The sequence below is a fragment of the Orbicella faveolata genome, unplaced genomic scaffold (assembly GCF_042242905.1).
Source record: "Orbicella faveolata isolate gen_17 unplaced genomic scaffold, um_ofav_v1 contig_1, whole genome shotgun sequence".
Classification (NCBI taxonomy): Eukaryota; Metazoa; Cnidaria; class Anthozoa; order Scleractinia; family Merulinidae; genus Orbicella; species Orbicella faveolata.
The window spans coordinates 24503506-24516579 of record NW_028301536.1 but is presented as its reverse complement, the minus strand read 5'-3'; the positions used below and the strand labels follow the sequence as shown (position 1 = coordinate 24516579).

General features: G+C 39.9%; 2 protein-coding genes across 2 annotated transcripts; one reads left to right on the top strand and one right to left on the bottom strand.

Moving 5' to 3' along the window:
• Positions 1 to 1859: 1859 nt before the first annotated feature.
• On the bottom strand, positions 1860 to 4792 carry LOC110066462 (CDGSH iron-sulfur domain-containing protein 2-like). Its single transcript, XM_020773689.2, has 2 exons — positions 4352 to 4792; positions 1860 to 2609 (listed from the first exon to the last, which is right to left on the bottom strand). Exons 1-2 carry the CDS (start codon positions 4658 to 4660, stop codon positions 2514 to 2516), a joined length of 405 nt encoding a protein of 134 aa, XP_020629348.2. The 5' UTR covers positions 4661 to 4792; the 3' UTR covers positions 1860 to 2513.
• LOC110066460 (sodium/hydrogen exchanger 9B2-like) lies at positions 4780 to 11841 on the top strand. Its single transcript, XM_020773686.2, has 8 exons — positions 4780 to 5520; positions 7095 to 7270; positions 7753 to 7859; positions 7998 to 8150; positions 8535 to 8643; positions 9146 to 9282; positions 10029 to 10109; positions 11533 to 11841. Exons 1-8 carry the CDS (start codon positions 4958 to 4960, stop codon positions 11710 to 11712), a joined length of 1506 nt encoding a protein of 501 aa, XP_020629345.2. The 5' UTR covers positions 4780 to 4957; the 3' UTR covers positions 11713 to 11841.
• The last annotated feature ends 1233 nt before the right edge of the window (positions 11842 to 13074 follow it).

Here is a 13074-nt window from a genome sequence, read left to right as displayed (position 1 = left end):
GGTTTTGGTACTTCTTGGGGTGATAGACTCAAAAGGTCCACAGCAGGAGCTTTTGCTGTACCTTTTAGGGTATCAAGCCAAAAAAACATGAGAGGAGGTAATGCTTTGTTCTAGAATTGGTACCTCTGAGGGCTGAAAAAAATTTCAAGCCACACACACAAAACTGGATCTTGGTACCTCTTAGGGGTCCTTTTTAAAATTTCCCACGAGCACCCCCATTCTTTTTATATGGGAGTCTTCCCCTCCCCGGGCAGTCAAAAGAGCAACTTTCAGGAATGATAATCAACATTGTGGGGAATAGAAAGAGGGGCTCCAAAGAGAACTGGCTGATTTTCTACCTAGCATTGTTGACACATAACCAATAGAAGCACAAATCATACCAGGGGCGTAGCGTCCATATACGCACGTACGCCCGTGCGTACAGTTGAAATCTGGAAAAAAAGTTTTATTCCCTTATAGCATTTGTCAAAGTTATGATAAAATAGGACAGATTTTTAAATTTCGAATTATACTGGCCTGTGTGTTTGTTTTCTCAGTACTTTTAATTAATCCATAAACGACAAGAAACGTTATTTGGCTTCCCAGACTTGTTCACTCTCTAGTTGTTTTAGGAAGCCAACACCCTTTTAGCTTTAATTCTATATTCCAGCGAAGCTCACTGAGCTAACAGAAAGAACCGTTAATGATATCTACTGCTACTTCGGCAGTGACATGGACATCTCTAAGGGCGAATTCAAATCCGAGGTCAAAAGATGGAGGCAAAAGTGGAGTGGAATGGATGGTAATGTGAAGCCAAAGACTTTGGTTGCGACTCTTGATCATGACAACCCTCAATTCTATCACGGAGTTTATGTTACTGTGACAACATTGTTGACGTACCTGTATCAACTTGCACTGCAATCTCGTTCCAGTCTCCGTTCCCCTTGACCAGCGGTCGGAAACGAGAGCTCTAGAAGCAACCATTTCAGGCGTGCGCCATAGATGCAGACTGCGCAGTGAAACCGGATGGGCAGAAGTCAGTTATTTCAAAATGGCTGCTCCCAGAGCTCTTGTTTTCCGACCGCTGGTCAAGGGGAACGGAGACTCTGGGAATGAGATCGCTTGCACTGCTGAGCATAGTTTCAGCAGTATGAAGAGATCGAAAACACCCTTACGAAGTACCATGGCAGATGGGAGATTGAGCTCTTTAGCAATTTTGCACATTTCCAAGCATAAGGACGTTGACATTGATGATGTTATAACAGAGTTTGCCCGTCTAAAGAGTGTACGTCTTGCCCTGTTTTTACCAATGTCTTACCCCATTTTTTGTTGTAGGTTACCGAAAACTCTAAAGATGGGTAAAATAAACAACCAACTCCGGCATTTTGCGTCGCATTTATTTATAAAAAATTTCTGCGGAAATAGTTGGAAATGGCATTTCCGAGACCCTAAATTTCAAAATTTTCTGGGGGAGCATGCCCCCAGACCCCCCTAGCATTTGCGCGCTGTGCGTACACCTTCAAAATCTCACGCTACGCCCCTGCATACAGTGTTCTAATGATATCTAGTGATTAATTAATGTTGTTACCAAAATATTGAGCTTGGAGGGCCAGCTGTGAAGGGCAAATAATAAATCACTGATAGTGAAAGAGAGCTCAGCAGAACACAACGAAAGTCCCCTCCCTTCTTTCTTTGCAAAGACTAAACAGTGATTGTCTACTCACACCTAACCTGCGATCACACATTCTTTTTTTACTTTTTATTTTTCGTCGAATGTGGGCAGAAGTTCTCCTTCCTCCTGCTGTTAAAAAAGAACACCTAATCACAGGTTAACTCACACCTGACTGATGGATAAGCCCTGGAAACGAGGTTGACTCATCCCCAGTAAAAAATATGACCTTTAATTCACCTCTGCTTCCCCTACAGATTGTTTATCAGCTGTGGATATTTTTGGCTTTTTCACTCTCACTCAGCCCTCGACCCTTTGTTAGCTTGAAAGATAAGCCTTGTTGAGTATTTCATTGGTCAGGCACATTTATAAACCTCTGTTATTGCAGATTTTGGACTACCCAAATACACACAATAATTTTAAAAGCAGCCAACATCATCCAATGTATAAAGTGCAAATAAAAATAATTGATTCATGATTTGAAATACATCAATTTTAATTTTGAAAGACATCTAGATAGTGAAAAGTAAAATGCATCCCCACTAATTATCAAAGTTTTTCTTGGTTATAGTGTTCAACAGTAAGTCAGTACTTTCAATAATTATGGTAAGTAACTGCTGCTGTTGTTTCTCAACAAGCGCCAAAATGAATTTTGAGCCTAGCTTATTATACAATTACCAGTAGTGATTGCTGAATTACAATATTATCATGAAAAGCAGTTTACACAGGGACTGCGCTGCATTAATTACATGTGGTATCCTTGAGCATACCAAGATGCCAAGTGTTGACAAAAAAAGATAAAACTGTTCACTGTGTTCATAACCAAACAAATCACACTTTGATATCAAGAGGCCCAAAATGCCATTTAAGAAGATGGGTTTGCTCTCTTAAAAATAACAGGCCCCACATTATCCCCAGTTTCCTTGTTATGCTGATTGTGGCTGCCATCACAGTACGGAAACTGAAAATAAACCACAAAATTGAGGCTACCTGAATGTTCAATGTGTTCATTATTTCATTCTGATGTTAACTTAATTGCACTTCATAATGAATTGCAAGCCATTTCATATCATAGTCAGTGGCATACCAGGTGATATAATCTGTACTAGGAATGGCACTGGTTCATTTTAAATCACTTGCATGCCCAGGCAAATGTAAATTGTTTGCCTTTATGCTGATTACTTATTGCTTAATAATATATTTATCTAGAGCGGTTTTCAATTGAGTGTTGTAAAACCAAAACTAAACTAATTACTTGCCAATTGGACTACTCAGCCAATCTCAAGCTGTAGAAAACCAAAACCAAAACCAAAACCAAAGTAACTGCCTGATAACTTTTGACACTCATTTGAAACTGCTCTGTTTACTCACTGACTACCCATTCGTTACTCACCGTTTTTTAATATCTATGATGAAAAGTGTTTTGAACGTAATACATGCAACTCCCTGTAAGCTATTTCTAGCCAGCTTTGTGCTTGAACAAAGCCAAACAAAGGCACAAATAACACGCAGTACAGTCAACAGACTTGCGCGTTAAAGCAGCTACATTCGAATCATGTGGTGCCAGAACGAACAAAGAAGGTATAAACCTAAACATTGAGCTCGTGAGACAAAAGGTCGATCAAATTGATGCAAGAAACATCAGAACATCTCTACACAAACATACACATGTAGCTTTCTTAAAGTAAAGCTACGGTAATCTCTGAAGAAAAGCCGGCAAAGCAAATATGATACATGTATCCATGAAAAAAACTAATCCAACAGCTGGTCCTGGCATCACAATGTAGAATGCAAGTAAGCAACATGTTCAAGGAGTATTTCAAACTAATATAATGTCCCTCGAGAGCCCTAACTAAGAGAGCTTAGAACTTATCTTGCAATAGAAATGAGCCTAAACAAAGTATAAGCACATGGCAAATTACAGGGGTGTCAAACTCTGCAATGCAACTTACAGATAACAGTGGAAACCATGTAGACCTATGATTTCTAAACAATTTGCCAAATGGCTCCACTCTACTTATAATTCCTCCCAATAACACGGCATAATGTGCCCTAGGAGTATTCAGAAACACACGTGAAGCAAAGAAAGGTTGAGAGACCGAAGATTCAAAGAGAATGGCAAATGCATAAATGTCACACACTGTAGGAGTCGTGTAGGCCTGTAGCATGCCAACACAGAAGGATTTCCTGCTTTTGCCTCACATAGCTGCCAAAAAATACCATTATTTTTCAGCAGCGTAAATCAAAAACCAGCAATCCGCCTGTTCACAGGCTAGAAGGCTCGACGACCCCATTTTACACCGACAGGATCAACCAAAGGAGTGCATAAATTAGTGTAAGTGATAAAATTTAGTTTTACCATGTGACCAGCCCATGCCAGGGCCTTTCCCACCCCTCCCAATCTCTAAGGGCAAAGCCTGGGAAATGAGGTTGGGAAAACATATAAATTATCTTATTTATATTTACATCTCCTGCTATCACGTATCAAACAAATGAAATTAGCTCCAGATAATAAATGGATTCGACAGCTATCTGAGACGGTCCGTTTCATAAAAGTCATTTACAGTTTTTGCTGGATACGCCCGGCGCGGGGGGGGGGGGGGAGGGGGCGGGGGAGGCACTACTAAAATTGACCGTTGCATAAGCTTGCTTGTTTTCCAAGTTACAATAAAAAGAGAGAATCGGAAAGGTATCTATACAAACCTTTTTTGATTTCCAGCAACGACAGAAAACACTCTTGTCTCCCAGGTCTTCAATTTGAAACGCATCCGCTACTTTTTCCTTTTCTTTTTGATGTGTTTTGTTCACCCACTCCTCTTCTTTCCTAGGCTTCGAGGGCACAAGCGCTGAAATTACCAGGTACACAACGACAGAGGTCGTCACCACAAATGGTACAAGCTGCACCCACTCGCTACCAGAGAGCTTTAGAAATCCCCCAAATGTGGAAGGGATTGGCAGTGATCTGAGATAGTTTGGAAGCTGAATTTTGATGACACGAGATATAACTTCCATTTTGGATTTATTGTCATGTGACCAAGAGGGAGACACGCGAGAATACACGCGCGAAGCGTCGCGCGAAATAAAGTCGAAAAAAACTCGCTTGTTTTTTTCCAGCTCTAGCTCTTCTCTTTTTAAGAAGGAAAGTGACTGAAATTCAAATGCTATCCTTTTTGACGTCTCCCTGATTATTACTGCTTTTTTGATTACATTTTTGACTCCGAAGCTCTTTCAGCCTCAAGAACACTGGACAGCGGTTTCTCATATTGGGAAAATGTTGTCATGTATGGTGACACTTAAGTAGATTTCATCATGGCGGACGAAGAGAACCTTTCAAATTGTGATCAGGAAACTCCTGTAACAAACAAAAAAGGCAAGCTTCGACAGTGTCTTACACACGTAGCACCTCCTTCAGGGTTCTGGGGACAAATCTTAACTCGCGGCTTTATCGTGTTATTGTGTTGGGCAGTATTATGGTCAATTCTTGGTCAAGAACTTTTACCAGGAGGCAATATCTTCGGAATTTTCAACGTTGTAGTTCTTGCTGCTTTAGGTGGCTTTTTGACGAGAAAACTATCAAGAGATACTTTGCCACCTCTGTTAGGGATGCTTGTTGTGGGATTTATTCTTAGAAATGTGCCAGGAATCAACGTTGCTCGACACATTGACAAGAAATGGTCAGCAACTCTGCGAAGCATGGCGCTTGTTGTCATTTTGACGAGATCTGGTTTGGAACTCGACCCAGGAGCATTACGAAGGCTGAAATTCACTTTAATTCGCTTGGCCTTTTCCCCGTGCATCGGAGAGGCCATCACAGTGGCTGTTGTGGGAAACCTGTTGTTGGACATGCCTTGGCTTTGGGGCTTTCAGCTTGGGTAAGTACATCGGGGGTACATGTAACTAGTGACCAGTCAGTTTAAGCGGTCAGTGTAAAACGCAGACTGCGGAGTGCAGACTGCAGACTGTAGACCGGGATTAAAATGCAAGGGGTGGCGAATGGTCCTTTAAAAACCCATGGTCTCGCAAAATTTTCGCCAAATTTCACGGATCTCGCAGTCTCGATTTTTCTCACAAAGCTGTCTCGCAGTCTCGATTTTTTCAAGGCTAAGAAAGTCGTTAAGTACTGATTTGCTTTTTTTTTTTTATAAAGTTAAATGACATCACAACATCTCAGAACCTGAATGTCTTGAGTTCGCAATTAAAACACTTTAAAGTCTCGGTCTCGCAATTGAAGAAATCAAAATGTCATGGGCTCGCAAAGAAAAATGCTAATCTTGTCGTCTTGCAAAGTCTCGCATTTACCATTCGCCACCCCTAATGCAGACTGAAGGGCCGGGTTGTTCGAAAGCTGGTTAATGCTAATCCAGGATTAAAAGTTAATTGAACTACTCATTTTTCTTGTATAAAAGCGTTTTTTACTGCTTACATTTTGTATAGTTTGAGCTTAGCCAAGCTCAAAACTGAAGTACAAACAGTATAAACAGAAAACCCCACTGAAAAAGTTACTACAACTGAAATAAAAATACTTGCTAATCCTGGGTTAGCTTTATAATCTGGCTTTGAAGAAACTGGCCCAGGGGTAAAATGCAGACTGCAGACTACAGACTTTTTAAGTATATATCTTGTTGTTTCCATCATCGAGTACTGACCATTAAAACAGAGTTATTCAGACCGGTTAGCCTGAATATCACTCGGGTAATAGATTGAATATCACTCCAGTTAGCCTGCATATCATTCAGGATAGCCTAAATAATGCACCGGTTAGCCTGTTTAGGGTTAGCTCTCAATGAGGGAAATAGTAATACAATTCAGTTAAAGAAGTCTACAGTCTGCAGTCTGCATTTTACCCCTGGTCTACGGTCTGCATGTTACCCTCTGAGTCTTCATTTTACACCAGGTCTGGACTGCAGTCTGCAGACTGCAGATGATTAGTAAAAAGTGTATATTACATCACTATTTCTATTAACAAGAGCTAACCATAAACAAACTAGTCTAACCTGAGTGATATTCAGGCTAAATGCAGCACAGACTTTCACTCAGCTTACATTATGCCCAGGTTAGCCTGTTTATGGTCCGATAATGGAAATGGTGACATAAGATATACTATAAAAGTCTGCAGTCTGCAGTCTGCAGTCTACAGTGTTGCAGTGCAAATAATTTATGTTCCAGTATTTGACAGTTTACTGGAAGCAACACGAAACTTGCAACTCAAATTTGCTCAATTGAAGGGTAAAGGGAGACTACATGTATAAGAAAGTTTTAAAATGTTTTCGTGATGTTAAGAAGCTACACATACCGGTAAGTACTGAACAAGCAGCTGGGATTTAATTCACCAGAAGGATGTATTAATTTAGTTGTCTCTGAAGTCTGTCATTGATTGCCAGTCAAACAGTGACCAATATGTGAACATACAGCTATAGGTGTATGTGGTGTTCTCTTTTAATATCAGGTTTGTCCTTGGTGCTGTCACACCAGCTGTTGTAGTTCCTCAGCTGCTCACTCTGCAACAAAAAGGTTTTGGTATCGTACAGGGAATTCCCACTTTAGTTATGGCAGCAGCATCATTTGATGATGTCATTGCCATAAGTTTGTTTGGAGTGTTTCTAGGGATTGCTTTTTCAAAAGGTTAGTCACTTGATACACATGGAATATATGGTAAAATTACTATTCATAAAAATTAATTTATATCTTGATTAAAGAGTTGTGCACAGTGTCTTAAACACTGCTGCACTAATTGGAGACATGGAAATTAAACAAGCAAACAAATATTGTAAATTGAACAGAAGCTTGTTAAAAAATCCCAACTGGTGGGAGGCTGATCAGTTGGCTGTCTACAAAGCTGGTAGAGGAGTTGAATATGGGACCACCACACACAAATCAATCTAGTGGCAGGAAGGAGAATTTGAAACCGGGTGCTCCAGATTACAAACCCAGTGCCCTAACCACTAGGCCAATGGCCCTATTCTCCCAGAGGAGAGTTAGGAACGATGATGATGGTGAACCACTAGGCTGCACCACATCCCACAAACAGTTACATGTAACATTGTATTTGACACTACAAACTGCATTAAACTGATGCGTTTGGATGTCTTAATACTTGCACTTAGGAAACATAGTGTTCAACATCTTCAGAGGACCGATTGAGCTGTTAATGGGTGTTGTATTTGGAGGCTTGGTGGGAGTTTTATGTTGGTTTTTACCAAACAAAACTGAGGTAAATATACTTATACATGTATTCGATGTGCATGCACACAGAATATATGCATGTAGATACAGTAGATGCTGATTGCTTTCTGAAAGATTTGATTTGTTTTCATCTTTCATGTCTTTCATGTCTTCTTTTTACTGCTAGCAAGACAGATCTCGTAACAGATTTGTGATTCTCCTTGGTTGTGCCATGCTCTCAGTGTTTGGTAGTAATGTGGCACAGTTTTCAGGAGCGGGGGCACTTGGTGTTCTTGTAATGGCTACCGTGGCCTCATATGGCTGGGGAGACATAGAGAAGGTTGGTGTAGGTTTAATATAAGTTCAGGATCGTCTGAGAAAAAGTCAAGTTTTCTTCAGAGAAAAAATCAAGAATTCAAAAACTATTATTACTAAACAAGAGAGAACATTAAACTGGGCATGACAATGATTGTCCAGAAAGTAATCGTCAGCATCCTAATGGGGGTGGAAAGCAGTTTGTTGCCTGTTTCCATTTTTGTTCACCTCAGTTACTCCAGTACACTCTGTATTAAGAACAGCAAGTTCTAAGTGATAACAAAGATATGGAAATGACCCCAGAAGAAGGTGGTGCACTATTCTTTTTTTTTCAGAATGATCAACTACATGTAGCTCAGTCATTCAGTTCATGATATATTAAGTAATGTTTGTGTTTTCTTATGTGTAGGCTCCTATAGCTGAAGCTATGGCTATAGTATGGGAATTCTTTCAACCTCTGCTGTTTGGTTTGATAGGAGCTGAAGTCAGTATTGAGTACATGGAAAGTACACTCATTGGTATGTAGTACAATATTCTGAGTTTTCCTTAACTACTGTGGAAATACAGTGTATGGCCAGAACATCAAGATGTTGAAAATAATATTTTACTGTTGGAGGAAAATATGAATGAGTAGTTTACACACTGGTGTATTATCAAAAACAGCTTTGGGTTTCTGTCACTCAAATACCATCCAATTACTTAGTATTTGAATTGCTAAATTATGATTACTATACGATAGACTGAGAGATGTTCTTTACAATATCGCAGTAAAGTTAAGTGACAAAATAATAGATTGTCATGTAAAAAGTATTTGCAGTTGATGGTATCAGTGCATTCAACGATTAAATAAAAATATGAGAAAAAATATGGCTGTGATAGTCTAGTTTATTACAATTAAGCAATATCCTTTAGACTCCAGAATTCAGCCTCCTTTTTCCAGCTGGTCTTGGTGCCTTTTACCATGCAGTGATGAAGGGAAAAAGAGCTGTTAAAAATCCCTGTTGTGTCTTTTATTTTCAGGAAAGGCTTTTGGTTTGCTCACCATAGCAGTGGTCATCAGACTGATTGTGACCTTTCTTGTGGTATCTGGAAACAATCTCAGCATCAAGGACAAATTATTTGTGGCCATTGCCTGGTCACCAAAAGCTACAGTCCAGGTGAACAACAGAGTGCAAAGTAATTACGAATAGGGTCATCAAGTACTGTGCAAGGGTCACTCCTGCTGTGAGATGAGTATGCATACCGGCTATAGAGTAATGAGCAGGGATGGGGAGCAGGGGAGCAGGGATGGGGCAGTGGAGAGAGCGCCCACCTCCTACCAATGTGGCCCAGGTTCAATTCTGGTCCGGTGCCATATGTGGGTTGAGCTTGTTGTTGGTTCTTGCCTTGCTCCGAGGGTTTTTCTCCGGGTTCTCCTGTTTTCCTCCCTCCACAAAAACCAACATATCTAAATTCCAATTCGACCAGGATTGAGGACCTGCATCTTCCTCTCTAAATATTGCAAAATAAATCTGTACCTCACAAGGCTGCAAATTTTAACATCAAACGAGCATAGCTATGTCATGAAAAATCGCTTATTTTTGAACTCCGAGTAAGTTTATACACAGCTAAGAAGTTTCAGACGAGATGACCAGCATCAGTCAAAAACGTGAAGAAATTGCTACATGTAGATTACATAGTTGCTACCTGTAAGTTTGGAGAAGTCACTTTATTTTCTGATACTGTGTAATTTATACACGCTGTAGCTGGGTTTTTTTTTTTCTTTTTTTCTTTTTTGGAAATAAATTAAGGCAGGTATACAACTGAAATGAACATACATGTACAAGTGACTGGACCTAATTAAGGTGCTTCAAGAATTATTGCGGTCATCACCTCATCCTTTGTAACTGTTCGGTATTTTCAGGCCGCCATCGGTTCCATGTCACTCGATATCGCTCGGGAACGTGGTTTCACTGGAATGTATCAAGAAGAGCTTGGTATTCAGGTACTTTTAGTTAATAAATTTTAAAAATTGGCAAAGTCACCCTCAAACAAAATCGCTGGCTACCCCCAGCATTGTGCCAGTCACTGGTGGATAGGGGCAAGGTGAGAACACAACACAGTGACCCAGGCCACATCTTGAGCTCACGCCGCTCGATCCAAAGTCGAACGCACCAACCATTAAGCCGCCAAGTCTTAGTCATTGGTTCATTATGTATGGTGTCATCACAATTCTGTTAACGAGTTACTTTGATTATCAGTTGAATAAGGCGAGACAGAGTTTGGTGACGAGTTTTGGACTTTTTAAAATTTAACAACGTTTAAATTAAAAAAGGCAGACAAGTTGCCGCTTGAAACGGAGCCAATTCCCCGTAAAAACAACAAAAGTTGAACATTAAAAACTGGTCACCAAACTTTCGTCGTGCCTCACTCGACTGATAATTGTAGTATGGTTCTTATAAAAACCTCTTATCTTAGAATATTCCACGATTTTCTTGATTTGCTGAGGCTGCCAACTTCTCATCTCGAAACAAGGACAAAGCAAACTACTTGTAAAATTCAAGGCCGCTTTGCTTTCAAGTAATATATCAAACACGAGAGACAGTGTTTCATCGGGATATCCAAACACCGAGAGGAGAGTTGAAAATATGACGCCGGCGCAGCGAAGTATTTTTGAAGAAATTCGAAGTTTTTGGATAACCGATGAAACACTGTCTCTAGTGTTTGATACATCTTCTCAATCGAAACAAAACCTAAGGAGTAAAGGGAGAAGTAAAATCGTCAAAAGCTGTGCTAATTAAGACCGTGTATCCAAACCTCCTTCACGGCTGTGATTTTCTTTGTTTTCACTCGATGAATTATTAATGAGTTTGATGACTTCAAGTACAGTATGTCAGAAAGCAATAACAGGGTCCCACAACATCTCTCTCTTTAAAAGACCAATTTATGAAAACTGCTAATAATAAAGCTGGGTACTCGCAACAGAATACTTGCCAGAGCTAGCGCTGGGGGCACCGGGTCTTGCTGAAATAAGATGTAACCGGCGTTAAAGGAGCTCAGTCACGGTATTTTGAATTATTTTGGCCATGTGCAAAATTGCCTTTAAATTGAAGGAAACCTGAAAATAACAGTTTACTAAGATAGAAAAACACCAAAGAGATAATAATAAACCATTTAAGGAACAAGGATGGTCGAGGATCGAGAAGATTAACACGGATTACAAACGACGAACTTGAAAAATTTCGGCTAAACTCTTCAAGATGCGCAAACTGTGACGTAGCCCCTTAATCTTAGCGTGAATTTTCATGTCAAAACTTACAGCACCAAAAGCAAGTACGAAGAAAACTGATAAGAAAAAACCTGACGGAACATATCATTTACAACTGATTTAAGATGACGTATACTTGCTCATTTGAACTACACTGTAGATATTAACCATAGCTGTGCTGTCCATTCTCCTCACGGCCCCAACTGGTGCAGTGGGAATCGCTGTCTCAGGTCCCAGATTGTTAAGCCAGGCCGAGACAAGACAAGAGACTGGGAACCAAAGGGAGATTGAACCCATTCTTGATGGACCTGATACTACTTGCATAGAAATGAACACATGAATCGTAACATGGCTCCATTGTTGCATATGATCGAACTATCACACTGTATACTAGTACAACGGAAAATATGTGGATATTGTGACTCTTTATTGATACTTGGGCTAATAAAAGAGACTTTTTTTCTATAAATGGCGATCCTCTTACTGTATTAATGGTATTCTGAACTTAACTTTCATTTCCTATCTAACAGCAAGCCCTGTTAAGAGGGACGCGCGCTGCCTTCTGTGTAGACCGCACGCTTAGTTTAGCATAGTCTCTACTGACTCATACTAGTCCACTAAATTTCGCCAAAGAAGAGCAAACGCTCAAAACAGTAGTCTGACCAAATTCATTGAAGCCGTGTGACTGTACCATCGAGAGTATTACTTGACCCCCGACGCAGCAAATGCTTTCATTAGAATCTACTGTAAAGTTCTGAGAGTAACGAGGGTGGTTTAGCAGACGGTTTAGCAGCCTTTACCTAGTCCTAGCCCTACGGTTTCTGTTATTCAGTTAGTCGTCATTTTCTTTGACGTTGATATTGTGGTAAAAAACAAATGTGGTTTAGAGTGGTCTGTCCTCTGATCGACAATGAGTACACGTCATCACTCTTTTCCCAAACATTTTTTTCTTATTGGTTCTCCATGTTGAGCAAGTTGGCAAAAGTTTTTGAAAGGAAAGTCTGACACATACAAGTAGCTCATCAGCATAGTGCAGCGCACGCACTTTCAAGTCGGAGTTTTCAATTGTCAACAAATCTTGACAAAGATTGATATTGTAGTAAAAAGCATATCGAATGTGGTTTAGCGTGGACTGCACTCTTATCGACAACGAGTACGCGTCATCACAGTGGTCAGAATTTGTTGTGTGTCCAAAGCATTTTGACCACTGTAATGACGCGTACTCGTTGTCGATAAGAGTACAGACCACGCTAAACCACATTCGGTTTGTTAAGTTTAAGAGCTTTTCACTTATTTTTTCTATGATAAATTACGTTTACCTCTTAAATCCAATAAAACCACTAAGATATATTAGTAGCGTCACAAAAATAAGGTCGTGAATGAGTTATTTTAACTTTCCCAAAATCAGCAAGTGAAGTACGGACCCATACAAATTTCTCTTATTTTTTGTACTTAATGGATGTGAGGCATGTAACTCAGTTTGTATAGATTCTTCCACTCTTCGAACTGGTAATTCTCTATATTGCCAGTGATATAAAATTTTGTTCCAGTGATGTTTGGAAAAGTTTTAAAAAAATAGTCACACTACTACTGCACCAGTCTTCAATGAAAAACTATAACATGAGCATTTTTGACATCATAATGAACAATCACATAACCATTATTAGTAGAATTCTACTAGTATACTAATGCAAATGCTGTA